General features: G+C 40.8%; 1 protein-coding gene and 1 long non-coding RNA gene across 2 annotated transcripts in view; one reads left to right on the top strand and one right to left on the bottom strand.

Annotated features, from left to right (window-relative positions):
- MTSS1 (MTSS I-BAR domain containing 1) overlaps positions 1-27,341 on the top strand; it is a 155,585-nt gene that overhangs the window by 105,192 nt on the left and 23,052 nt on the right. Inside the window, 5 exon segments of the mRNA XM_083357612.1 lie at positions 6,635-6,711; positions 6,713-6,720; positions 7,843-7,934; positions 12,155-12,229; positions 25,046-25,203. Coding sequence (XP_083213738.1) covers positions 6,635-6,711; positions 6,713-6,720; positions 7,843-7,934; positions 12,155-12,229; positions 25,046-25,203 — 410 coding nt within the window.
- Positions 9,319-26,736, bottom strand: LOC310637256. Its single transcript, XR_014491897.1, has 3 exons — positions 26,645-26,736; positions 22,848-22,902; positions 9,319-9,481 (listed from the first exon to the last, which is right to left on the bottom strand). It is a non-coding gene; the product is annotated as an uncharacterized lncRNA (long non-coding RNA).

Below are 27,341 nucleotides of genomic sequence, written 5' to 3'. Positions count from 1 at the left end.
AAAACCATGCAGAGGTCCAGAGAGTGCACTCTGTAATGCTCAACTAACAAAGCAGCTTAGATTTTGCATTTATGGAATTGAACCTGAAAGAGTGTTATTAGTGATAACTATGTGAAGCACACAGCATGTGTATCTTGCTGATGTCATGTCTAGGTCTGTCCTTCACAGCAGTAGAATCCAAAATGGTGCCTCATAGTCTGAACGTGTGGTTTTATAACTGCCACTTTCCCCATCTTACTCTGCTTGTCCCCGCCAAAAGCAGCAGGGATAAATCCAATGTCTACTGTTTTACTGGCTAATGGTAGAGAATGCCTTTAAAATACACAACGTATAGGCCAAGCAAGGAATTTAAAAAGCTACTTGTGATTTTGTGAACATTTGAAACGTTGCAACTTGTCCGGTTTCTAGGTTCTTAGCTTGGAATACTTTAGAATTTTCCAAACTTAAAAAAAAACCATTGGGGCATATCCCCAATTAGTTCCTTGGAAGCTCTTTAATGTTCCTTAATTTTTAGCACGAGGATGTTGCATTTCATTGAGATAACATGCGTTTCATGCCTGCAAATGCTCTTTTTCTCCCACGTAGGACAACTGGAACTGTATTACAGGTAGTCCTTGACTTACAGCCATCCATTTAGCGATTGTTCGTAGTCAATTGGACTAGAAAAAGTGACATGGCAACTGTCATGTATTTATGATGGGTAGCAACATCCCAGAGTCACGTCATCACACTTGTGACCTTCCCAGCTACGTAGCTTTTGACAATCAAAATCAACGAGGGAAGCTGAATTTACTTAACGACTGCATGATTCACTTAACAAATCACAGCAGAATGACTGTGATTTACTTGATAATTGTGGCAAAAAGGATGTAGAATGAAGCACGAGTCACTTAACTGCTTTGCTTAGCAGCGGAAATTCTGGTCCTAATTATCATCTTAAGTTGAGGACTTACTTACATTTATTTGATTCCACATCTTTAATAAATCAAGAAATAAATGGTGGTCTTACACATGGAGTCATGAAGATTTTAAGCAAGAACAGAACGTATGTCAGATGTGCTGAACAGGTTGAGGTTGAGCACTAAACCAGAGTTCTCCATAATAATAGTTAGCTAATTCTAAATACCAGGTGAATCCTTCAAACCCCTTTCCTTCAGTTCTGCAGTCCGAATTTTGAGCAACCTCCTCTCAGTGCCAAGATCAAAAACCCTTTTATTGTAGATTGGAAGTTCCTTTTAGTCTTATTACAGTAATGGACAGTTTATTGGCAAGAGGTAACAAGCCATTGTATAATTCTCCCAGAAAATGGTTTATGAGGTCTGTTAAGCATGTGCCAAAAGATTGAAGCTTGGCTTTTTTTTTTCGCCCTCGTGATGAATTTGTTTCCTGAATCATTAATTGGCTGGAGCAAATTTTAGGTCATCTTGACCTAGAATGTTCCCAAATTACCTAATAATACAACATGCTGGCTTTAATAGGAAGAGGGGGAAAAAAAGAAAGTCAGCAATCATTAAATATTGTGGCATTGATTCAGTCAGAGCTAATACGATCCTGATTTTCTCTATCAAGAAAGAATTGATAGAAGTGAATATTTGTAGCTCAGGATTAAGCTGTGGGGTCCTTGGTGCTCTCTGAGCTTGGTGGTTTTCTTGCAGATACTTCATTACCAAAGTAGGTAGCGTCATCAGTGCTATCATGCTATCATTCATTAACTACTTTGTTAATGAAACATCTGCAAGTAAACCATCAAGCTCAAGAGAGCATCAAGGACACCAAAGGAAGGAGTCTTGGTTGAGCTTCTCATTGAACGTCCTAAAGGTAAAGGTTCCCCCGCACATGCGTGCTAGTTGTTTCCGACTCTAGGGGTCGGTGCTCATCTCTGTTTCAAAGCCGAAGAGCCAGCGCTTGTCCAAGGACGTCTCCGTGGTCATGTGGCCGGCATGACTAGATGCCAAAGGTGCACGGAAGGCTGTTACCTTCCCACTGTAGCGGTCCCTATTTTTCTACTTGCATTTTTACGTGCTTTCGAACTGCTAGGTTGGCAGAAGCTGGGACGAGTAACAGCCGCTCACTCTGCTATGCGGCACTCGGGATTCGACCTGCCAAACTGCCGATCTTCTGATCGAGAAGCTCAGCGTCCTAACCCACTGAGCCACCGCATCCCTTATTGAACGTCCTACAGGCAGACAAAGTTGATTCTCCACCTGGAGGTTGGTAACCTGGTACATCCCCTGTCACCACAGAATGTCTGCAGCTGTTCTCTCTTGGCCTTCCCATACCGGTAGTGGCAACAGAATGGAAGGGAATTTATATCAGCCCTTGGCAACCATTTTACAGAAAATAAAAGTACAAAACAAAACAAAACAAAAAAACCAGTCACTGAAATGGGAAAAGGGAGGGGGGAGAACCCTCACTTCCTGCTGGATCTCTTATTCCTTTCATAGACTTGGGCTTTCCCCATTGCAAATCCTGGGTCCATTTTAATGGGAGGAAGTGCATAATAAATACATAAGTAGACATGCACACGGTTGTGTTTTGGGTTCCCCTTTCATAGCAAAGCTGTCAAGCCATAGATGCCGAGAATTTAAGCTCCTTTAACACTGTCTTTTATCTCCATGCAATATTTATAAGGAAGAGTCATGTAGACTGGGCATGGCTGTTAAAACAAAAGTGCTTGTGTTTGAAACACATTCATGGATAGAAATGCCAAGTGTTGGGGAAATGTTTAGGGATCCAGTAATAACGTAAGTGGGAGGGAAGGAAGGAAAATTGGTATTCACTGTAATCTCTTTTTTTTCCTGTTGAGTCTGCATGTTTTCAGATGATACTTATTTTGTGTTTAAGGGTTGCATCCTGTTTCTATTGTCTGACTCTTTTTCCTGCACTTAACTTGCTAAGAAGATGGGAGAGAGAGAGAGAGGAAGAGAATGAGTGGTAAAGGATGGAGAGGCAGAAGGAAACAAATGAATCCTCCTTGGCTGTGGCCTTTTATTGCTTAACTATTTGAAGCTTCTGGTGTTAAGCTGTAAATAACTAAAGCAACAAAGCAAAAGAATACCATACATTCTTTGACAATGCAGTTGACTCTGCCTTCGTTCTTGTATGTGCATATCCTGCAAATACGACCCTTTGAAATCAGTGGGGTTGTTCTAAGCAAATAAGATGGAGAATTACTCTTTTAGTGTTAGCGTTTAGGGCAGATTAAAGAATGTTTGATGGTTAGCCAGGAGTGACAGCAACTTTGCAGGATGCTTTTATCTGCCTGTCTATCTGATTTCTATAGCTGCCCATCTCATCAAACAACAACAATTTCCCATCAGTTGCCAGTTTCCTAGGTGAAAATGCATCAAAGTGCATCCCAGGAGTATCCAAACATTTGGGACTGGGGACATAAGTACAAGGGTGAGGATACATGGTTAGTGGAGCCATTTGCAAAAAAAACGGTTGCTTCAGGAGATATTCATAAAAATGGGTGCCAGGTTAGATGTAACCAATCAGAAAGCATTTGTTAGTCTGGTGGACTAATCTCAACCTTATCTCAAGATATTCTACAATCTCCATGGAATTTTTGAGGTGCTCATGGACATTCCTCTAATAAAATGTGATGCTAGAACTTAATGGCTTGTTTTGCAGCGGTCTTTCTTTCTTTCTTTCTTTCTTTCTTTCTTTCTTTCTTTCTTTCTTTCTTTCTTTCTTTCTTCTTCCTTCCTTCCTTCCTTCCTTCCTTCCTTCCTTCCTTCCTTCCTTCCTTCCTTCTTCTTCTTTCTTTCTTTCTTTCTTTCTTTCTTTCTTTCTTTCTTTCTTTCTTTCTTTCTTTCTTTCTTTCTTTCTTTCTTTTTTTCTTCCCCTACAATAAAATGATCAGAGTTTCAGCTGATAAATGTGTAAACATACATTTATTCTGTCCCAATTTGAAAACTATATTTTGAATGCACTGTGAGAAGCTGTCTTGATACAACTCATTGTCCCAGCCAAAAGTAAATCATCTGGTTCCTTTGAAATATTTCAGGCTATATCTCCATGAAACCCCAGCTAGAATCTTCAGAAACATGGACATTGTAGCTCAAAATAACCATACTTCACTAGGTTGTCTACTCTTGATCAACACTAAGTGGCTCTTAAGATTGGATATTCTCCTACCCCCAATCCATAGAGATTAAATGTGAGATGCCTTCAACAAAATGAATAGTGTGTTCATCAGATCGAGTTGTGCAATTCTTATTTAGAAATGGCATCAATGAAATAAAAGAGATTGTGTCAAGCATGATACCAATATACCAGTATTTGAGGGGCTGCCACAAAGATGAGGGGATCACGTTATTCTCCAAAGCAGCAGAGGGCAGGACAAGAAACAATGGTTGGAAACTGAACAAAGAGAGAACCAACCTAGAATTAAGGAGAAACTTCCTGACAGTGAGGACAATTAACCAGTGGAACAGCTTGCTTCCAGAAATTGTGGGTGCTCCATCACTGGAGGTTGTTAAGAAGAAGCTAGACAGTCACTTGTCTGAGATGGTATAGGTTCTCCTGCTTAAGCGGGGGGATGGACTAGAAGACCTCCAAGGTCCCTTCCAACTCTATTCTATTCTAAGATGAACATGGCAGAAAGACATGTCCACACTGCCTTTCAAAACTAGCCAAGGCCCTACCACTTAATTTGGCATAGCCAAATACATCTGCATATTTTGGCCAAATGCCCGAATTTTGAATATGTGACCTTGGTGCTGTAAGTGTGAAAAACAGTCCTAAGTCATTTTTTTCAGTATCACTGTAACTTAGAACGGTCACTAAACCAATGGTTATAAGTCAAGGATTATATCGGTATAGGAAACATTCAGATTTTCTTGATGATACCCTTATAAAGGCATTCTAATTAATAGCCTGCAAATCAAAACTTCTACTGAAGCTTGAGTGTTAATTGTACTTTCTTGTTTAATGATAAGGCACATTGCCTCCCTGTGCCCCAAAATATATTATAAAATAGTCCAAATTTCACGGAATGTCATGTGAAAAATGTCCAAAGCTCCTCACCAATCTCATCATTCTTCCTTCTCATCCCCCTTCATCACTATCCTTTTTTAATTAATTGAATTGTAAATGTTAATTTTAGTTTGCTGTAGGTCCATGGCTGCTGCCTTCTCAGCCTCTAGATTAATTTCAGCTTTACTGAAAATCTAAAATTATTTAGAGATACCAGCAGAGACTCCTCAAGTCTCCTAGAGTCTGAAGTCACCCATCGGTGAAAAAATGAGAACAGGTTCGTGAGGGTGAAAGAAAAAGCATATAAAATTCCTAGGATTCTCAGAAAAAAAAGGAGCGCCCACCTGTAGATAGGAAGGAAATCACGATACTTCTGTGGCATTCTTCAGTGACGCTACATTAACTTTAATGGCATTGCAATTTTTCATAGTTAACATGAAGACAAGGCTCGGGTAAAAACGAAATGCACCTGGTTCAAAGGTGTATAAAACGGAGTCAGAGAAAAAATGTGTCAGTGGCTGGACTATTTTCAATCATAGTCCTATTTCTGTCTGGTGCTTATCATAAACAAGGGTTGGATTGTCTTGGTTATGATCTGATCTTCTTCAAGGAAGTCTTACCTTTTCCCCACTGATTCAGCAAGGCAGTTCTTGCTAAGTTCTCATGTCCTTTAGAACAGCACCATCTACCGTTGACGTCTATGTTTACGAGCAATCAAATTTACAGTTTCTTGACTGTACAGGAAGCTGGAGTTGTGAATTGGTTTCTGAATGAGAAGGAGTCACACTTTGTATCCATCACATAAACAAGGAGCAACTAAGGCAGGGGTGTCAAACTGCCAGCCCATGGGCCGGTTGCATCATGCAACCGGCAATGCAAAAAAAAAAAAAAAAAAAAAAAGTCACGACATGTCACGTGACTAGTTTGACACCCGTGAACTAAGGGATTAGATATATAGTGACTCTATGAAGACTAATCTAATTTCTCTCAGTTCCTGTTTTATGTTCTTGATAGTTGACAAGTTTAGAATGCTTAGGCTTCATCATCATAATTTGATGTGGGTTACAAAGATTTGCGTAGCATTTTGTGTGCTCAATAGTCGGACTGAAAGATATTGGCTCTCTTTTCTGTCAGAGTTTATTCGTGATTATTGTGGTTCTCAAAACACTTGCTTAACTGGGCATTTTAGAACAATTTATATGGATAGTTTGCAGCTCAGGACTCTATAAATTATTAAAATGTTAACACCTTTAAGAAGTCCCCTGATTTTATCTTCCAAATGTGATATATAACTTTCAAAAATATTATCTCACAGTCTCCCAATTTCTAGCGTGGCCTTTAACCATTACAGCAAATTGGTTGTCGTGTCTTAAAAACTCTTTCATTCTACTTTATTTCCAGTTCCATATACATCAAAATGTATTTCCTTTTAGGCTGATTCTGTGCTCCCCAGTTATCAGTCTTGGCAGGATCCAAGAATTTGTATAACGATATTATGAATTTCTGTAGCACCTCCATACGGTTTGATCAGGTTCTTGAACCCCAATGCTTCATACCCTCAGTCTGATGTGTGTTTTGCTTATTTTCTTTGCCAGAATGAACGTGTGATGCAGGTTTTTGTAAGTAAGGCTGTTTTTGTTTTTTACTTTTTCAGGTGCTACCAGAGAAATTGGCTCTGCTTTAACCAGAATGTGTATGCGACATCGAAGCATTGAGTCCAAGCTCAGGCAGTTTTTCAAGGTGAGTTATGCATGTTGCCAGCTGACAATCTGGAGTTTCATTAGATTCTGGATGGCATTCAAAATTTAATTGGTATTCAAGTCTCTTTCATTCAGGACCATATTAATCTGTTTACTGGGGCTGACTTCTAGTTAACCTCCAAATTTTTGTTGCTGGGAACACCCTTTCACTTTCTCTTACTGTACAAATTGGGCTTTGTAAAAGGGAAAAATGTAACGCTCCATTGTGAGAAGTTAGGCTTGCTTGCTCTGTATTTTCAAAGTAGTAATTCCTTTTTCAGACATTATTGTAACTCAGCAGTGAGTGAAGAATGGCAAAATGCATGATTTCCATATTTGAGAACATTGATTAGTGTTCCAAAAACATTTTTCCCCCTCTCTGGGCTTATTTCTGGTAACTCTTGAGTAAATTGGGGAGTTGTTCTTGCGTGATGATTAAGAGGTTGAGTAAAAAATTAGGGAAGTATTGCAGCAAATCTAAATTGTGCTTCGTTGTCACAAAAGCAAGGATGCACAGATTGAACCTCTCTAGAGTTTTTGGATTTGGCTTGTATCCTTCTTGCAGAGATGCCACAAAACTGTCATTTTTTTTTAACGTAGCAGATGGGGAAAATTATCAGATAATGGCAAATCATAATATTAACTACAAGTAATTGAATTTAGATTACATGCCTGTGTAATTAAATCAGATTTAGCGTTTGATTTGTCCTGGTAATTTCTTTGTCCTGAGCATTCCTATTTGCAAACCCACCACTGACAGGTTAAGTGTGTTCTTTGCTCACCACTTTTGCATTGAGTGGCCTTGGGCTAAACCAGTATTTTTCAACCTTGGCAACTTTTAAGATGTCTGGACTTCAACTCCCAGAATCCCCCAGCCTCTCAGTCTCAGACAGGCTGTCATTTACTCCATAGGCAGCCTTGAGGCAATACGTGAATCCTTTCTTACAGAATTGCTAAGCCTGATTTATGCGGCTGTGATTGAATTGGACTGAGGTTTTTCTGACTTCTGGACTTTTGGTTCGTGCGTGGGAAAAGCATGCCCTTAAAAGGCTTAGAGGGAGATGCAGATTGGTTCTTCTCCTGCAGGATTTGATTCCTCTTTGTGTTTTCTCAACAAAATTAGTGCTTTAATTGACTGTCTGATAAACCCACTTCAAGAGCAGATGGAAGAATGGAAGAAAGTGGCCAATCAGCTGGACAAAGACCATGCAAAAGGTAGTTACATGCAAGCGGGACTGGGCTGCGGTGTGGGGCAGAATTTGTAGAATAATATGAATAGAGAGCATAGGCAATAGCCTTAAAAAAACCAGAAGGATGTCAGCCCAATAAAACAACCAGATTAAGAAACCAACAGCATAGGCTATCTGAGAAACCGGCTCACCCAATGGGATTAGCCCACCCTACTCATACCAATATAGGGACGCGGTGGCTCACTGGGTTAGGACGCTGAGCTTGTCGATCAGAAGATCGGCAGTTTGGCGGGTCAAATCCTGAGTGCCACGTAGCAGAGTGAGCACCTGTTACTCATCCCAGCTTCTGCCAACCTAGCTGTTCGAAAGCACGTAAAAATGCAAGTAGAAAAATAGGGACCACTACGGTGGGAAGGTAACAGCGTTCTGTGCGCCTTTGGCATCTAGTCATGCCGGCCACATGACCAAGGAGACGTCCTCGGACAAACGCTGGCTCTTCGGCTTTGAAACGGAGATGAGCACCGGCCCCTAGAGTTGAAAACAACTAGCACGCATATGTGGGGGAACCTTTACCTTTACCTTACTCATACCAATAGGGGCATGCTGCAGTAACCGTCAGCCAAAGAATTTTAGCTGGCAGAGTCCATAAGTAGAGCTTTTTCTGCCATAGCTCCCCCCCAAAAAAATATCCTACCCCTTGAGGTTAGATCTGCTCCTATCCTTCTGGCCTTCTGAAAGACCTTGAAAACATCGCTGTGCCAACTTACCTGGGACCCCAGTGGGGGGGTGTAGTACATTGGAGGTGGCTGATTCACTACACACTACACTTTGTCAAGATGGGCAGCATTCAAGATAGGTAGATAGGTAGGTAGCCAGATAACTAGATAGACAGTCAGACGTACACCTTGACTTGCGACCACAGTTCAGCCCCAAATTTATGTTGCTAAGCGAGATAGTCGTTAAGTGAGGTTTTCCCCCATTTAATGACTTTTCTTGCCACAGTTGTTAAATGAACCACTGCAATTGTTAAATTAGTTAACGTGGCTGTAAAGTGAATCTGGCTTGCTCTTGTCAGAAGGTCACAATAAGTCATCCACATGATTCCAGGACAGTGCAACTGCCATAAATATGAACCAGTTGCTAAGCATCCAAATTTTGTTCACGGGACCACACAGGTTGTCAAAGTTCCAACTGATGAACCCAACTGAGTAAGCACCAACAAGACGATCCAATCTCTTTTTATGCAAAACTTTATTGAGTACATCATTTTGGCACAAATGAAAGCAAAACCAACTCTTGATATTTCCCGCTCAAACCACTATAATTAAAATATAGAATCCTCCCTCCCCTTGTTAGTGTAGGTCACACTGTCCAATCAAGTCTTGAAATACTGTTATGGGAAAGTGTCTCTGTGAGCTGGCAATGCCTGTTGAAACGTTTTTGGTTCCCACGGCTTGTTGTTAGGAACCTGCGTTCCGCTTCCCTCTCTCCTCCCCCCTAGCGTGTTGACAAGCTGAGAAGCAGTAATGGTGGCAACATCATGCGAGCGCTTCGAGCTTGTCACAGGTGCTGCTATAGTCATATAAGTGAAAAACAGCCATAAGTCACTTTTTTCAGCACCGTTGTAACTTTGAACGGTCATTCAACAAATGGTTTTAAGTCGAAGACTACCTATATAGAGATGTCAGAACTACTTTGATCATAACAGCTAGTCCAGGGGTAGGCCACCTTGGCTCTTTTATGACTCGTGGACTTCAACTCCCAGAATTCCTGAGCCAGCCATGCTGAGGGGAAAGGGAAAGGTTTCCAAGCTGAGTCATGCCGGCTCAGGAATTCTGGGAGTTGAAGTCCACGAGTCATAAAGGAGCCAAGATTGCCTACCTCTGGGCAACAGAATCTTGCAAGTCTGAATGTCCTTCTCTCCTCCCTCACATTCTCTCCTTGTGAACGAAGGAGGGGCTTGGCTAATACATTTTCTCAAATTCTTTTCTTGACCCCGCTTTTCTTCCCCCCCTGCAGCTTTTCTTCCTGTGTCCTTCAAGGCTATTTGCTGTTTCCCCTACAGGCTGTTAAAATCTGCCTGCTGAGGAGTTTGTTCCTTTCAGACAATGGCTCCCACAATGTTAACAGCAACATTCCCTAAACAGTTATTGCTGAGGCAAGACTTCAGCTGTCTCAGAACACGGAACAATAGTCTTCATATACAAGAAGGCACATTCCTGCAGGATATTAAGAAAATTTTTTCCTAACAATAGAAACTGTTTTAACAATCCAGCCAGTTGCCTGGTGCTGGGCAGGAGAACTTGAAACCCTGATATTGTCCCCAAATCCTTTTTTTTTTTGCAGCAGAAGATCAAAGGTGACATTTAATGAGATGGGAAGCAGATAAAAATTACAGTGTAGGCCTTAAAATGTACCCTGTAAGAATGTCATATTTCAAGTAGCAAACCTTTCAAAACTTCCCTAAAAATACTCGCCACTCACATATTGACAAGTTACACTCAAATTGTGGCCTTTAGCATCACAATAATTGGTCCACCATCTCTCTTATATCTATAAGGTAAGGTTCCCCCGCACATGCGTGCTAGTCGTTTCCGACTCTAGGGGCCGGTGCTCATCTCCGTTTCAAAGCCAAAGAGCCAGCGCTTGTCCGAGGACGTCTCCGTGGGCATGTGGCCGGCATGACTAGATGCCAAAGGGGCACGGAACACTGTTACCTTCCCACCGTAGTGGACCCTATTTTTCTACTTGCATTTTTACGTGCTTTTGAACTGCTAGGTTGGCAGAAGCTGGGACAAGTAACAGGCGCTCATTCTGTTACGCACACTTGGGATTCGACCCGCCAAACTGCCGACCTTCTGATCGACAAGCTCAGCATCCTAACCCACTGAGCCACTGCGTCCCTTCTTATATCTATATATCTATCTATATCTAGGTGTAGATATAAGAAAGGCACAAAAGGTCTTCCTTTAAAAATTGGATAGACATTTGCTGTAGATGCTTTAACCTGGATTCCTACACTGAGCAGTGAGTTACCCTCCATGGTCTTAACATTTTCAACATTATGATAATGCACAATAGTTTCTGTTGATAATGTGATGGCCTTTTAAAAAAGCAAACAGATTTTGCTCTGATCACCCAGTTTACGATTTATCCTCTTCTATATGCTGTATTTACGCACATGCTCTATACCAGAGCTCCCCAAACATTCTGGGTTGGTAGCGCGGAGGGAAAGGGAGGAGCAGGAAAGTGTATGTGCACATGCGCACGTGAATGCACAAAATGGAGACACGCAGGGTGGTGGCGCTAGCGCCCATGTTCATGCGCAAGCGGGCTGCACGCACCCACGGCGGTGCTGGCACCCACGTGCATGGACAGCCATTCTGGTGGTCCACAGGCCACCGACCGGTATTGGGTCACGGCCCACAGGCTGGGGACCCCTGCTGTGTACGTACACACACACACACACACACACACACACACACACACACACACACACACACATCTGGCTTTTTAAGCATCTGCTGAGATGAATGAAGTCTCGAGTCCGTTTTGTAATAAAATTGTCAGTATCTAAAGTGGCACAAAATATTGCTTGATTTGTCCTATATTTTGTTTTTGGGTACAGGAGGATAGGTATACATTCAAACTGCTGGTCAAAAAGGGCCCTGCTTGTTCCAGATCATAAATTGATTAGTACCGTGACCTTATTCTTCTATATAAAAAAGGAAGGCATGGCAATCTGTTGCAATTGCTAAGAATCCCTTCTGTGATTACTTATGACTCCCTGTAACCTCAGTTGAGGGACACAGTGGCTCAGTGGGTTAGGACGGTCGGCAGTTTGGCAGATCGAATCCCGAGTGCCGCGTAACAGACTGAGCGCCTGTTACTCGTCCCAGCTTCTGAGATGAGCACCGGCCCCTAGAGTCAGAAACGACTAGCACGCATGTGCGGGGGAACCTTTACCTTTACCTTTTAACCTCAGTTGATTATGTTTTCCTATTCTTTCTTGACCTTTGTTTGTGCAAACTATTAAATGCATTAGGGCCTTAAAATGAAAGTTGCTCAAGCTTCAATCTCGTATAAGCTTACCTTGGCATAAGCCCACTGAATTCAGCACAGCTTATGCTTTTGCAGTACTACTATTAAAATTCTTCTCCAACATTGCAAATTTGTGTTTCTAGCACCATTGCCCATCAAATATGTTTATATACAATCTCTCTCTTGCTCTCACTCTCTTCATAGAATACAAAAAAGCACGCCAGGAAATAAAAAAGAAATCTTCAGATACCCTGAAGCTTCAGAAGAAAGCAAAGAAAGGTATGGTTCTCTCATTTTTCCTTCACTGTCTTGATAGAGACCTGATCAGAAGGTTCCACTTTTATCCCGAAGCAAAAAGTTGCAAAACTATGACTCCATATAGCTGTTGAGCTGGCTTTCAGTTCCTCATCTGTGATCAACCCTGAGTGACATCCTTTGTTGAACTTGCTAGACAGAACTATTGCTTCTCAGTGGAATGCAAAATTGGACAAAAAGCTGGTTCCACTTAATTCCAGAGCCACCCTTATTAGTACATTTCAATTTAGTGGAATTAGATTATGGAAGTACACACCTTCTTAAAAAAATGAGAATAAACAAACAAGTAAATAAATCAAGTTTACTGCTCCAGAGACGTTGAAGAGATAAGTCTAGGACTGCCGGAGGCCCGAAAATGAACACAGACATGGTTTTTTTAATACCAATTTAATTTTCATCCGCATTTCTGGGACCATAGGAGTGCTTCTTGCAACATCAAAGGCATGTTGTTTATTCAAAATTGAAAGCTGTATTTGTATATTATGATTTCTTAATTAGAATAGAAATGCTACTGAGAAATAATAAGTTAGAAAATTATGGGGACATACTCCTACTCCAAGTATGTAAACTTGGTTGGATAATTCTTCCCTTCTGTTTCAAGAAATTGGTGAGTCTGTGAAATAGGACACAACATTTTGCTCACAAGAAAAGGAAAGAAGAGTTCTCTTCTTCAAGTAACACGTACATTTTAGTATTTAAACGCTCCCATCGGGAGCCCCAAAGTGATTGGCTTGCGAGTTTTAACTGCGAAGTTACAGAATACAGAATATCCGTAGTTGGAAGGGACTTTGGAGGTCTTCTGATCCAATCCCCTGCTCAGTCAGGAGACCCTATACCATTCCTGTCCAATGTCTTCTTAAAAATCTCTTGTGATGGAGCATCCACAACTTCTGGAGGCAAGCTATTCTACTGACTAATTGTTCTCACTGATAGAAAATTTCTCCTTAGTTCTAAGTTGGGTATCTCTTTGTTAAGTTTCCATGTGTTACTTTTTGTCCTGTCCTTAGGTGCTTAGGTGCTTTGGATTAACTGCCTCTTCTTTTAGTTTACTGACGTAGCTTTTGAGAATCTTCTTGTGATTGCAGAGGGATCAAAATATAATATAAACAAACAGATAACAGCTTCTTTTTGCAAAATTAATCAATCTGTTGAAAATCACAAGTGTTGGACAGCAGTAGGAAAATTACTGGAATGCAACAGTTATGCTGACTGCCACATAGTATGGCCAGAAACCCATTTATACGTTTAACAAGATTTTTACACTTCCCCAATTGATCTCTGAATGCTTATAAGCCATGGTGGTGTAGTACTTAGACTGCAGTATTGCAGGCTAGTTCTGCTGACTGCCAGCTCTCTGCAGTTTGGCAGTTTGATCCTCATTGGCTCAAGGCAAACTCAGCCTTCCACCCTTCCGAGTTCGATAAAATGAGGACCCAGATTGTTGGGGGCAAGATGATAACTCTGTAAACCTCTTAGAGAGGGCTGTAAAGCACTGTGAAGCGGTATATAAGTCTTAAGTGTATTGCTATCAAAGCAAAATCTTCATATAACAGTGCTACATAATAAAAGCAACTGTTCATCCTTGCAAGGCATTCAGATTGTTAAAAGACAAGTTTAAAATTTTTGAGTTGACTCTAAAATCAGAAGTGAGGGTACCAGCTGAAACTTTGGGGTTGATGTACTGGTAAAATCCTTTTGGTGTTCCATTTTTAGATTGTGCTATTCCTATGGTCAATGCTTTTGGATTGCTGGGAATTTATTTGACCTGGGCAGAATTCAGTGTGGTTAAGGCAGTAGAACTGCAAGAAATCCTTGCTTAACAACCATCCATTCAGCAACTATTCAAAGTTACAACAGCACTGAGAAAAGTGACTTATGACTGTCCTGGGATTTAAGACCATTGTAATATCTCCATGATCCAGCGCTTGGGAATTGTTGTGCATTTACAATATTATTGCACCATCCTGCAGTCACAGGGTCACTATTTGCAACCTTCCTAGCCCGTTTCCAATAAGCAAAATCAATGCAGAAGCCATTTAAGGCCTCATGCCATGGCCACGTGATGCCTCGCTTAACGACTACAGCAAAAAAAGGTTGTAAAATCAAGTATGGTCACATAATGACACAGCAGCAGATTTTGTGTTCCCTATTGTGGTGGTAAGTTGAAAATTACCTGTAATTCACGCAGATGTTTTAACATTTTTTCATCAGTTAAACCACAAATACCTTTTAATGATGGGAGTTAGTGCCTTGGTTTGAAGTCAGTTTTTCCACTGAAAACCCTGCTGTTCTACGTTCAGCTGCCGGAAGATGGCTTGTACAGTGAAAAACTACTCTGAGGTTATTGGGTAGGGAGAAGAATTTCCATATCTCCTACTGCAGGCTGAATATATGTGGTTCTCTGAAAGTTGCTGACCTAGCAGCCTCCAGAATCCTTACAATCAATCATGCTTGTGGATGCTCCTAAGAGCTGCAGTTTAAAATCATCTCGAGGGCCGCAGTTTGCACGCTTCTGATTTTGATACTATTTTGAATCCAGTTCTGTAAGTGTTAAGCCCATCCTGAACTGTTTAAGCCAGGGGTCTCCAACCTTGGCAGCTTTAAGACTTGTGGACTCAGAATTCCTCAGCCAGCGGCTGTCAAAATATTTCAGTTATATCTTTACTTTTTAAATCAGTTATATCTGTAAAGGTTTATTAGTAGAACATTAAGTCTTTGCTTTTGCTTGAAATTGAGAAGGTAAAAAGTATGAATAAATGACTGCAGTGTTGAATTTTGTGAAGTCCAAAACTACAGTATGTTAAGGTTTTTTTTTTAAACAGTATTGTTTGGGTCCTGATGTAGGATTAGTTCTAGCGCAGTGTTTTTTAAACTTGGCAATTTTGATGAATGGACTTCAACTCCCAGAATTGAAGTCCACACATCTTAAAAGTTGCCAAGTTTAAAAAACACTGCGCTAGAATCTTGTTTGAACAGAAAGTACATGCTGGCAGTCCTCAATTTATGTCCACAATTGGGAGCAGAATTTCTGTTGCTATGCACGGTGGTTGTAAGCAAGTCGCACTTGATTTTATGGCCTTTTGGTGTTGTTAAATGAATCACGGCAGTTGTTAAAAGTGAATCACATGATCATTAAGCCACTGCTGCTTTCCCAGCTGCAGAGGAAAGCTTTGCTGGCTGAGGAATTCTGGGAGTTGAAGTCCACGAGTCTTAAAGTTACCAAGGTTGAGGATCCCTGGTTTAAGCCACAACGGATAGAATATGGCAATGAAAACAGGAAGAGTATTACTTCACGATTACAGCGATAGAGGTAGTCCTCGGCTTAACGACCACAATTGAGCCCAAAATTCCTGTTGCTAAGCAAGACCATTGTTGAGTGAGTTTTGCTCCATTTTAGGACCTTTCCTGCCACAGTTGTTAAGTGAGTCACTGCAGTTGTTGAAGTTAACTAACATGGTTGTGAAGTGAATCTGGCTTCCCCATTGACTGTACTTGTCCAAAGGTTGCAAAAGGTGATCACATGACCCCAGGATACTGCAGCCGTCATAAATATGAGTGATTTGCCAAGCGCTTGAATTTTGATCACCTGATTATGGAGATGCTGCAACGGTCAGGTGAAAAACGGTCAAAAGTCACTATTCAGTGCCATTGTCACTTCAAATGGTCCCTAAACAAACAGTCAAGGTCTACTTGTATCAGCCTTCTGAGAGTGGAGCAGAACTTCTTGGAACTGAATTATCTTGTAGCTTTTCCAGATAAGCCTCGGTTAGGCTGAGCCTGCCCTAAGTAAGAGGTAAAAGTTTCTTTGGGCCAAGCTTGACCTGTGGTTACTGGATGAATGCGTCACTTTTATTGCAACAGGTCAGAATTATTTTGTCCTTGCCGTCTTCTAGTCTACAGTATTAGAATTTCCTGCTAATATTGCTTTTAATGATTAATCTGCTAATCTGCTCTTCCCCTTTGTAGATTTAACAAAGTCAGCGGTTTATTGGAAATTAAACATTCCAATGTTCTGCCTTTGCAGCCCATGTTCACCTCTCTTAACCTAAACTTTAAAACTTCACACTAAAAAGGTCTCTCCATTCATTCAATTTGGTTTTAGCTTAAACCAGTAGGCAACCTTGGCTCTTTTATGACTTGTGGAGTTCAACTCCCAGAATTCCTGAGCCAGCATGGCTCAGCTTGGAAACCTCTTCCTTTCCCCTCAACATGGCTAGCTCAGGAATTCTGGGAGTTGAAATCCACGAGTTATAAAAGAGCCATGGTTGCCTACCTATAGCTTAAACTCAGGATAATATACAGTTGCAAGAAAAAGTATGTGAACCCTTTGGGATTATGTGGAGTTTTGCATGAATTGGCCATAAAATGCGCTCTAAACATCATGTAAGTCACAACAATAGAAAAACACAGTCTGCTTAAAATAATACTACACAAACATTAGCTGTTGTCATGTTTTAATTGAACATAAGATGGAAACATTCACAGTGCAGGGTGGAAAAAGTATGTGAACCCCTAGCCCAGGGGTCAGCAACCTGAAACAGTGAAAGAGCCACTCGGAACCGGTTCCCTCACAAAAGGGAAGGTATGCTAAGTTTTTTTTTAAACAGTATTGTTTGGGTCCTGATGTAGGATTAGTTCTAGAGCAGTGTTTTTTAAACTTGGCAACTTTGATGAATGGACTTCAGCTCCCAGAATTGAAGTCTACACATCTTAAAAGTTGCCAAGTTTGAAAAACACTGCGCTAGAATCTTGTTTGAACAGAAAGTACATGCTGGCAGTCCTCAATTTACGTCCACAATTGGGAGCAGAATTTCTGTTGCTATGCACGGTGGTTGTAAGTGACTAGCACTTGATTTTATGGCCTTTTGGTGTTGTTAAATGAATCACAGCAGTCGTTAAAAGCAAATCACGTGATCATTAAGCCATTGCTGCTTTCGCAATTGCAGGGGTCTTCAAACTTGGCCCTTTTATGACTTGTGGACTTCCAACTCCCAGGCACGCTGGCTGAGGAATTCTGGGAGTTGAAGTCCACAAGTCATAAAAGGGCCAAGTTTGAAGACCCCTACCCTATTGATTTTTTTTGTTGAAAGGCAGCTGAGAAGATTTCAAATGGGGATCAGATGAGCCCAGGGTGCAGCAACCATGATAAATACATGCTAGTTGCCAAACACCCAAATTCTGATCACGTGATTGTGGGGATGGTGCAACGGTTATAAGCATGAGGGCCAGTTGTAAGTAACTTTTTTCAGTGTCATTGTTACTTCAAATGGTCACTAAACAAATGGTTGTAAGTCAAGGACTACCTGTAATATATTGAAACTAGCACAAAATCTAGCGTAGGCAAGTTCAGCGCTGTAGATCTAAAATCACATTTTGAGAAGAATTTTCAAATGTTTAGTTGTAACTTTCTTCTCTCGTATGCATTTTCCCCCCACCCCAATTAGTTTTTAGGTCAGCTGCTGAACTAGACTTTTTTTAATGGTGGGCAATTATAGTATCCCCTCCTATCAAAAATGGGTATCCATTTTGGATGTTATTGACAGATGCAAAGAGGGTTATAAATGGGGAGTTATTTTACTTTCTGGCAAAGCATTTCCAAAAGTCTTCAACAGAAAGCATCTCACTGGGAAAATATATTGTCCATGGCAAAGTTCTTTTTCTCGGTGGGCAATTCAAAAACAACATCTGGAAGTACTTGTAGCTAAAAATGAGCAACCTCTTTAAAACCCTTTAAAGAAGAAATTAATTTGGGGGAGGAAGGAAAAAAAAGAGGGAATCTAAGTCACTGCAATGAATACCACTGCATACCACCTATCACAGCTTAAAAAGCAGTTGGTGAAGATGGCATTGTGAATCAAAAACAACAAAAAGAAGCATCAGTGTCTGTGGCATCAATTCTTCACAAGCTTCAGTAAAGAAAAAAGCAGGCAAACAAAGTGAAAGTGAAAATGCAATACAGGCACTCCTGGGCTTATGATCAGTTGCTTAGCAACCATCAAAGTTATGATGGACACTGGCAAAGGTACTTAAGACCCAGTTTTAAAATTCTGCCTCCCCGGTCATGTGACATTTTGGGTGCTAGGCAGCTGACCCCCATTTACAGCCGTTTACAGAGTCCCTCAGTCACATGGCTGCAATTTATGACATTTTTGCCCAAACCCAGCATTTCCAGTTTTTGGCAAAAAAATATACCCCGCAGCGAACAATGGTTTCATTTAACCACTTCAGTTAACCATTTAATGACTACGATTAAGAAAAGATAAAATCGGATCAGTCGTGTGATGACCCACTTTGCAACCATCACGACTTACAAATATAATTGGTAGGCTCCATTGCGGTTGTAAATCAAGGACCACTTATCTGTTAGATTTAAGCCTGGTTTTTTCTAGATCTGTAAAAATATAGTTATGGCAGATTTGCAGTCAACTTCGGAAACTATTTCAGCTGTTCCAAGAATACAAAACACGTGGGATAAATTTTTTAAAAAATCGCACACACAATACAGAGAGAAGTGTCTGGTCAGCTCCAGTTTTGTTGGTTTAGCGCCGATGAATTGTTATCAATGAGTTTGAACAAAATTGCTTGGAGTAGAAGTGGCAATATTGAGCCCAGAAAGCAAACGATATCCACAGCAGCAGGCATCGCTAATATATGTAATAATTGTGTTGGGATGCAATTGCTGCATAGTACGTTATTTTAATCTCGATTGCCTTTTGTATTCTTCATTTATTTGGGGGGAAAAATTGGCTGCTTATTATATGCAAGAACCCTAGATGGCCAAGAAACATTCGTAAATCATAAAAAGAAAAGATGAAAACTCCTTTAACACAACATCAGGGAGAGACAGTTCCATTTTGTAGGTACAGCTACAGAAAAGCTTGGCCAGAAGATCATATTTAATAGAGGGGACCTAGAGTGATCCCACCCTATCTAATCCAATTGGGATGGGTTGATCTCTTCTGGAAGTGGTGACTGCACAAGTAACCTGGCTATAAAGGGGATATTGAATGGCAGTCGGATAAAAGCCAGGAACCCATGCAGGTCACACAGCATGGATAAAACACAGGCAAACTACTGAAGCATGCGGAATAATAGTATTTATAATCCAATTTACCTAGAGGATAGAAGTTTGAGAAAGCGGTTTGATGGCTGTTTTCAACCCGACTTATTGAAGATTTAATACAATCCTTTGTTTTCCCTTTTCTGTTTCTAGTCTCCTTTCCTATTTCTTTAACTATAATTTTTTTGAACCAGGCAGGTCTTGTGCCAAATGGCAAGGTTCAATTTGTTACCCAACATTTGCGAATCCATTTCATGAGATTATTTTCAAATTCTAACTTAGGACATTTGGACTTAGCTTGGCTGGTATTTTCTGGTTCTCTTGGACATTGGCGGGGGGGGGGGGAGGAGGAGAAGAGCCAGAATGTGTGAACAGACAAAAAAAGAGGATCATCTTGAGTCATGATTTTAAGGATCAGAATATGGGTTTTTTTATGGTTCCTGTTCCAATTCATCAAGATGAATCAGGTTTAGTTGACACATAAAAAGCTGAAGGACCATCACCACCCCATGACTCGTAACTCAGAAAAAGACTTATGCAAAAGATTTTGTTGGAAAAATGGAGCTGGGATCAGTGTGTTTCTCTTCAAGCTTAGAATGATGATTGAACCCTTGGAGTGCTGGAACGCTGGTTTTGACTTCTTTTATTTTCCTTTTTTTTTGTGTGTGTCAATTTTTGCATCCTGCTATTTCCCATCATGCTCAGCTTTCTTGACAGCAGAGGCACTGGGTAAGTTTCACCCTGCACTCTTCCTGGTGGCTGGTTGGGGTCATTCTGGCGGTGGTCACTTTATGGTACTAGTGCAGTGATAGTGAACCTTTTGGGCTCGGCGGGTAAGAAACACAGACACACACACACACACACACACACACACACACCCTGAACAAAGGAGAAACAGTTTTCTATCTATCCCCCCACTGTCCTGGCCATGCTGAACAGCAGCACTTGGCAGCAGTGCCAAGTCTGGACCTGAAGTGGAGTCACCGCTGCCCTGATGCCACTCAAAAGACTGCCTCACGCCATTCTCCAGGATCTGTCACATGCCACTTACCTTCAGGCCATGTTCTCTGTCCCTTGACAGCCCCCCTGTGGCACACCTGTGGCTGCTCCAGCTTGCACGAGGCCTTTTCCTTTAAGCAGCTGCAGAGAATGCTCTTCTGTGACCTCTCCCAAAAACTGCATGAAAGCATGCCCCCCCCCCCATTCTTACACAATTTTGGGAGGCTCCAGAGGGCACACACAAAACACCCACGAGACCACAGCCCTCTCATGCAACTTTCAGCAGATCTGGAGGTTGCGCAAGAGCATACCTCATTCTCAAGCCACCTCCGTACCGTCCAAAAAGCACACAAGAACGGGATGCGTCTTTCAGAATAGTTGTCAGGTGAATGCTGGTGTGTCACCCCAAAGAAGGGTGCTGCTAAACGACAGAAATTCTGTCCTCAATTGTGATTGTAAATCAAGGGCTATTTGTAATGGGTTTGTGAGCATATATGTCCCACAAACCGTATGCAGTGTATCCGTTTCTTCTAGAACAAATATATACATCAAATTAGATTATGAGTCAGGCATTTTTATCTGTTGCCCCTGAATGGTTTGACATATCTCTCCTCTTCCTTCTGTTGGCATTCTGAATGGCTTCTCTCAGAGGTAATGGAGAAGTAATGGATACGTATAAGTGATTTGGTATACGTGCAAAGTAACTGGTATAGATATATGCTGTATCCTAACCTTACCCTAGGCAAGGAGATCCATTAAATTCTGGGAATATGCTGCATATTGATAAAAGAAAAACTTAGTCGTGAAATTTGACAGGAAGAACTTTGACTGAGCCAGCCACATATATAGATGGAAAGCTAGGATTTTTGCTTCCAACAACTATTGCAAGTCTCCCTCATCCTTAGGTAATTGATAACGCTGATATTAAATACTGTAAGAACCTGAAATTGATGGTTTCTTAAATTTCATCCTGATAGTTGGAAATTGATTGAACCACAGACTTGAAACTCCTGTACATCTAAGCTCCTACTTACTTACATTCATATGGTATCTCGCAGGACTTAACTGGAGAGTTTGGGCCTGAATTAGTATTTTTAAGTATATATCTCCAACATGCACAGTTGCACTTGAATAGCCAGATAACTCTAGTCCAGCCTCAGTTTAGTTGTTCGTTTCTTTGAAATTCAGCTAACAATTGATGTAACTTTGGTGGATCTTAAAAATTGCAAGCAACCTTCAGTAGAGATTGAATAAGTCTGCAGGAAATGGCATTCCCATCATCGGTGATTCTTTGAACAATTGTGGTTAGTGGTAGCTGAGTGACTTTGAGCCCCATCACCTAGGACAAGGGTAGGCAACCTTGGCTCTTTTATGACTCGTGGACTTCAACTCCCAGAATTCCTGAGCCAGCATGGCTCAGCTTGGAAACCTCTCCCTTTCCCCTCAGCATGGCTGGCTCAGGAATTCTGGGAGTTGAAGTCCACGAGTCATAAAAGAGCCAAGGTTGCCTACCCCTGTCCTAGGCAAACCGTTCCTTGACAGGAAACTGAGACATGATTGGTGATTGATTCAGCCTATCAAAAGGGCTCTTATTCTAAGGTGTAATCAAGCTTGTTCTTGGTTGGTGGCTTTCATGGTGGAAATCAAGGCTTTAACAGTTGCTACATACGGTCCCTTCAGCTTCTTGAATTAATTATGCTTCTTGATAGTTCTAAGAGTGTGATGATTTAAGATGCAAAAACAGTAATATTTGGAAGAGCCAGGAGGGAGAAAAGAATTGTTGGTATAAAGGAAGTGAAGTTACACATGTAGATTCAGAGATTATATTCCTATAACAAACTTCAAGTATTTATGGAATAAGCCCACTTCCAAGGTTTGCACAATGCGCTATTTAAATTAACCTAGTTTCTTGAGTGAGTTTACATATTAAACCTCTAAAAGTCATAACCAAAATTAACTCCAATCAAGCTTAGCTTGTTGTGCAAATTTAATTACTGAGTGTTTATTTGACCTGGTTAAACATGTGTAAATGCAGACAACAGGGTATCTGGGCTTCAGAATATTAATCCTTGTAATCCTTCATTTCTTGGAACTATATTTTTTATCCATATTATTCTACAGCTGAAACCTCATGGAACATTTTTGTTTAGCCGCATGTAAAACCTGCTGCATTTTTAATCCACAGACTCAACCTCACACTAAGCCCTCTGAACCATCTCACAACTTTAGTTTGTCTTCTTTTGCAGTGCCCTCCACATCTCATAATATCTTTTTTTTTGGGTTAATACCTTTGCCTTCCATTGTTTAGCTAGGATTTAGATACAGTATTAACAAATATAATCTGGAAATTAAATATAAACTTCGTAAGATGCTATTAGCATATTAGAATAATATAAAATGTCATTCTAATACTCTTAAATAATGCTGAAAGGGTATTTGACAGGAGATAAACACTATTCATACATTGGAGATACAAATATTTGCTTTCTTTGAAATGTTGCCACTTAAACTGAATTCGTTTACCTGTTTATTGAAATGTGTTTTTCTTGTTAAGATTCTTTTCCTCTTTGTCAAAAATCTGCAATAAGTCAGGACACAGGTACACATAAACAGGTGGATAAGCACACACTTGTAACACACACCAACTTTTTCAAATTTTGCTTCTAAAGTGCGAGTGACTTAAATTGGGGGTGGCTAGCATTTGTTTTTTAGAATGTGTATGGCCTCTGTCTTATCTCTGGAAAGACCATAAATCCTTTCAGAGTTGTTGCATAACCTTCATATAGGTCAGCTACAATGGCACTGAAGAAAGTGCCCCCCAAGCCACAGCCAAGCAAGACACCTGCCTGCCTTCCCGGCAGCACTCTTCCTCTTGTCTGAGGTTTTCATTGTTATGAGCATTTCTGTTGAAGATTGACAGTGGGGGTGAGGTGGGGGGTGTTTGGTTTTTATTTCCCCCCCTCTGCTGGGTAGTTGCAGCAGGTTTTGGTCACTTCACATGACTCTGGGACACTGTGACCATCATAAATATGAATCAGTTGCCAAGCATCTGAATGTAAATCACAAGACCCTGGAGATGCTGCAACATTCCAGCTGATCGGTGCTTTTTCTGGGCTTAGCAGAAGCGCCAGGATTAGTGCCGAGCTCCAGCTGGAGCCTGGCGCTGATCCTGGCGTTTCCACTGAGCCCTGACAGCCCCGAAGAAGCACAGATCCTGGTGCTTCCGCTGAGCCCTGACAGCTCTGCAGCTCCAGCCATCTTTCGCTCAGGCTTGTGCAGTGCTGCCACCGGTTCAGCTCATTCCCTTCCTCCACTACCACTTTTAGGATGGTCGCGTACCACCTGCCAGGTGCCAGTGTACCACAGGTGGTACCCGTACCACTGGTTGAAAAGCCCTGGTGTAAATGCTTTGTGTGCAGAATATAGCAAATTAATTTTGCAGCATTTCTACTTAAATGGAAAAAAGGCACAAGTAATGGGGAAAATTAGAAAACCTGGGAAGACAGTGTAGGTCAAAATAAAAAGCATTTCTAGGAAAGAAGGATAAAGTAGAACACAGCTTTCCATATTAAACAAAACATTTTGCCTTGCCTTCTTTGACTCAGCATTGCTCTGTATCAAATTCATAATGCACCACAAAACAACCTGCAGTCTCTCTCATAACTGTATTGCAGAAGACAACTCCTATTGTCCATCTTCGTAAAAGAACATAAAATCTGATGTGCTGAATGAAATCAAAAGTCTATCCAGAAGATGTATTGCATTCTAGCGTTTCTCTATCTGCTTGGGAGCTTTTCATAAGCACCAGCTGCTGAAATTTTTCTCCATTAAGTAGTATTGATGGTCCTAGGGCAGGGATCTTCAAACTTGGCCCTTTTATGACTTGTGGAGTTCAGCTTGCCTGGCTGAGGAATTCTGGGAGTTGAAATCTACAAGTCATAAAAGGGCCAAGTTTGAAGACCCCTGCCCTAGGGCCTTGATCCCAAAGGAAGCATGTAATCATCATGACTGATCACCAATGTTAGTGGTCTTTCAATTCCACCTTAAAGTTACCTAAATTGGCTAACTAAGAATGTGCTGTCTTTGATTGTGTCTTACATAAAGCGTGCTGCTATCTTTAATACTAATGCTGTTCTGCTTTATTGAGTCACTCTCATTTCTAAAATTATAAAGAAGGAAAGTAAAACTTTTGTATCCAATTTTATTGTGCCCTAATCTTTTCATTTAAGAAAGCCCTAAACAGCTACTCCACATCAAGGCTCCCCTGAATTGAGTTGGAAAACCACCATCAAATGTCAAAATAGATAAAATATTTATCATTTGATTGGGAGCTATGCAAGGTTGGTTGGAAGATTGGCAGCTGTATAGATGTTATAAACCAACATATAAATAGATTTTGTTTTTGATTGTTGCCTGAAAGGCAAATTTTAACCTTTTTAAACATCTACATGCCATCATTTGAATAAAAATACAAGAAAGCTTTGTGTATACAGTTGCATTAGAATCCTGCTTTAAGTTAAAGGTGAAATTCATTGCTGTTGATTTAGACAAGGTTACGTTGGTTGATTTTGATGTGACAGCCAATCACTTGAGGTGCACACACGTACGTTGCCATTGTTGTGAGTTTGGCTGCATGGAAGAAAATGGTCCAAATATTTACAGATTATATTGACAATTGTTTGGCACTGAAACAACTTTTGTTTTTCCTCTGTTATGAATAGGTAGAGGAGACATCCAGCCCCAGCTGGACAGTGCACTGCAGGATGTGAATGATAAATATCTTCTTCTTGAAGAAACAGAGAAACAGGCTGTTAGAAAAGCACTGATTGAAGAACGTGGCCGATTCTGTTCATTTATTTCTATGCTGCGTCCTGTAATTGTGAGTTCCATTCCCAACACTTTTATTGCTCCTGTATCTTTGAAAGAAAGTGAAGTATTTCTACAGTAACATATTGTATTTCCAATTCCTGTTTTTTAAAGTATCCATAATACTTCTCCCCTCGCATACACAGTTATGCACAAAAAGAGTGCGACAAGATAAGATAGATAGTACACATAAAACAATACGCAATATACTGTAAACAAGAGAATAACAGAATTGGAAAGGACCTTGGAGGTCATCTAGTCCAACCCCCTGCTCAGGCAGGAAACTCTATAGCATTTCAGACAAATGGCTGGCCAGTCTCTTCTTAAAAACTTCCAGTGTTGGAACATTCACAGCTTCTGGAGGCAGGTTGTTCCCCTGATTAATTGTTCTAACTGTCAGGAAATTTCTCCTTAGTTCTAGGTTGCTTCTCTCCTTGACTAGTTTCCATCTGTTGCTTCTTGTCCTGCCTTCAGGTGCTTTGGAGAATAGGTTGACTCCCTCTTCTTTGTGGCAACCCCTGAGATATTGGAAGACTGCTATCATGTCATCCCTAGTCCTTCTTTTCATTAAACTAGACACCTCCATTTCCAGCAACCACCTTTTATATATGATTTAGCCTCCAGCAACCTTTATGTGATTTAGCCTCCAGTCCCCTAATCATCTTTGTTGCTCTTTTCTGCACTCTTTCTAGAGTCTCAACATCCTGTTTACATTGTGGCGACCAAAACTGGATGCAGTATTCCCAGTGTGGTCTTACCAAGGCTTTATAAAGTGGTATCGTGAAGATTTTCATGACTTTCATAAAAATATTTGAAAGAGCGTTGCATAACTCTGCTGGTCCATATTCTGAAGAGTCACTACTGTGAAGATCCCCTTTTTCACACACACTTTGAAAGGGGGTTTTCTGAAGAATATTATAAAGATCTTCTGAAGAATTGTATGGCTGGATTTGATGATCAAGATGCAATTAACACAATTATGTGCAGAGATGAGAAGCATCACTTAATGGTTCAAAGTATTTTTTTCTTTTCTGTACAGTTGATGTACAGTACAAGTAGATTCTTATTTCAGAATATTTCTTGAATTCATTGGAACTTCAAGTAGACATATGTAGGTGTACGTAATAAAAGAATGACATACAAAATTGGTGAGCATGAGGTTCTTGCACAGTTCAATAAGATAATGTCCTACCTTTGTAGATCAATTTAAGGACATGCAGTGAAAGTTCAACCCTTAAAACACCTTTCCATTCATTCATTTTGGTTTTATTTTATTTACCTGGCCCTTTCGATTCCCTGCGCACCCTTAGATTTATTTATTCCATATTTTCTGTGCAACCTTTCATTCTAAATATTCTCAGGCAAGGTAACAAATACATGAAAAGTAAGTAGCTAGTTAAGAATTGCAAATAATCAAGAGGCATTGAAAGCTGGGAATTTTTAAAATTAGTTACTTGGCACTGATAACAGCAAATTAGATGACAGTCAACGCTTCTAGGACAGAATTCTCATCATCTGTTTTCATTTCTCTCTCATCTACCTCCCTCTTCCAGAACAAGAAGTAATTCCTGTTGTGCATCAAGGTGTCCTGAGAAATTAGTAGAAAAATAGAATAGTTATTTGGTATGGCGGAAGTGAGAGACTTAACCACTTAGTTCTTCTCTTTGCTTAGCTAGCTCATCTGGGAATGAATCCATTCTGTCAAAGATCCTTGTAAATTAGATCTCAATACTTTAAATATGTATCTTATGGAGGGAAGAGATGTAACTAAGCTGTGTGCTATTAAACTATGCCAGGGCTTTGTTACTATATGTAAATAAAAAGAAGGGCACAATGGCTCTGCGGTTAAAGACGCTGAGCTTGTGAACTGGAAAGTTGACACCCCAGGTTTGAGACCTGGTTGTCATCTGACAGAGTGAGTGCCCGTCCCTTGAGGCAGCTCCTGCCCACCTAGTTCGAAAGCATGCCAATGCGAGTAGATAAATAGGTACCACTTCAGTGGGAAGGGAACGGCTTTTTGTGTGCCTTGATGTATAGTCAGGCTAAGTACATGACCACGGAAGTGTCTTTGGACAGTGCTGGCTCCTTCTGCTAGGAAATGGAGATGAGAACCACCCTCTAGAGTCAAACATGACTGGCCAGGAGAAACCT

The sequence above is a fragment of the Vipera ursinii genome, assembly GCF_947247035.1.
Source record: "Vipera ursinii genome assembly, chromosome: 3".
NCBI lineage: Eukaryota > Metazoa > Chordata > Lepidosauria > Squamata > Viperidae > Vipera > Vipera ursinii.
Note: the sequence above shows the minus strand (reverse complement) of the source record. Positions and strands in the feature narration are given on the sequence as shown.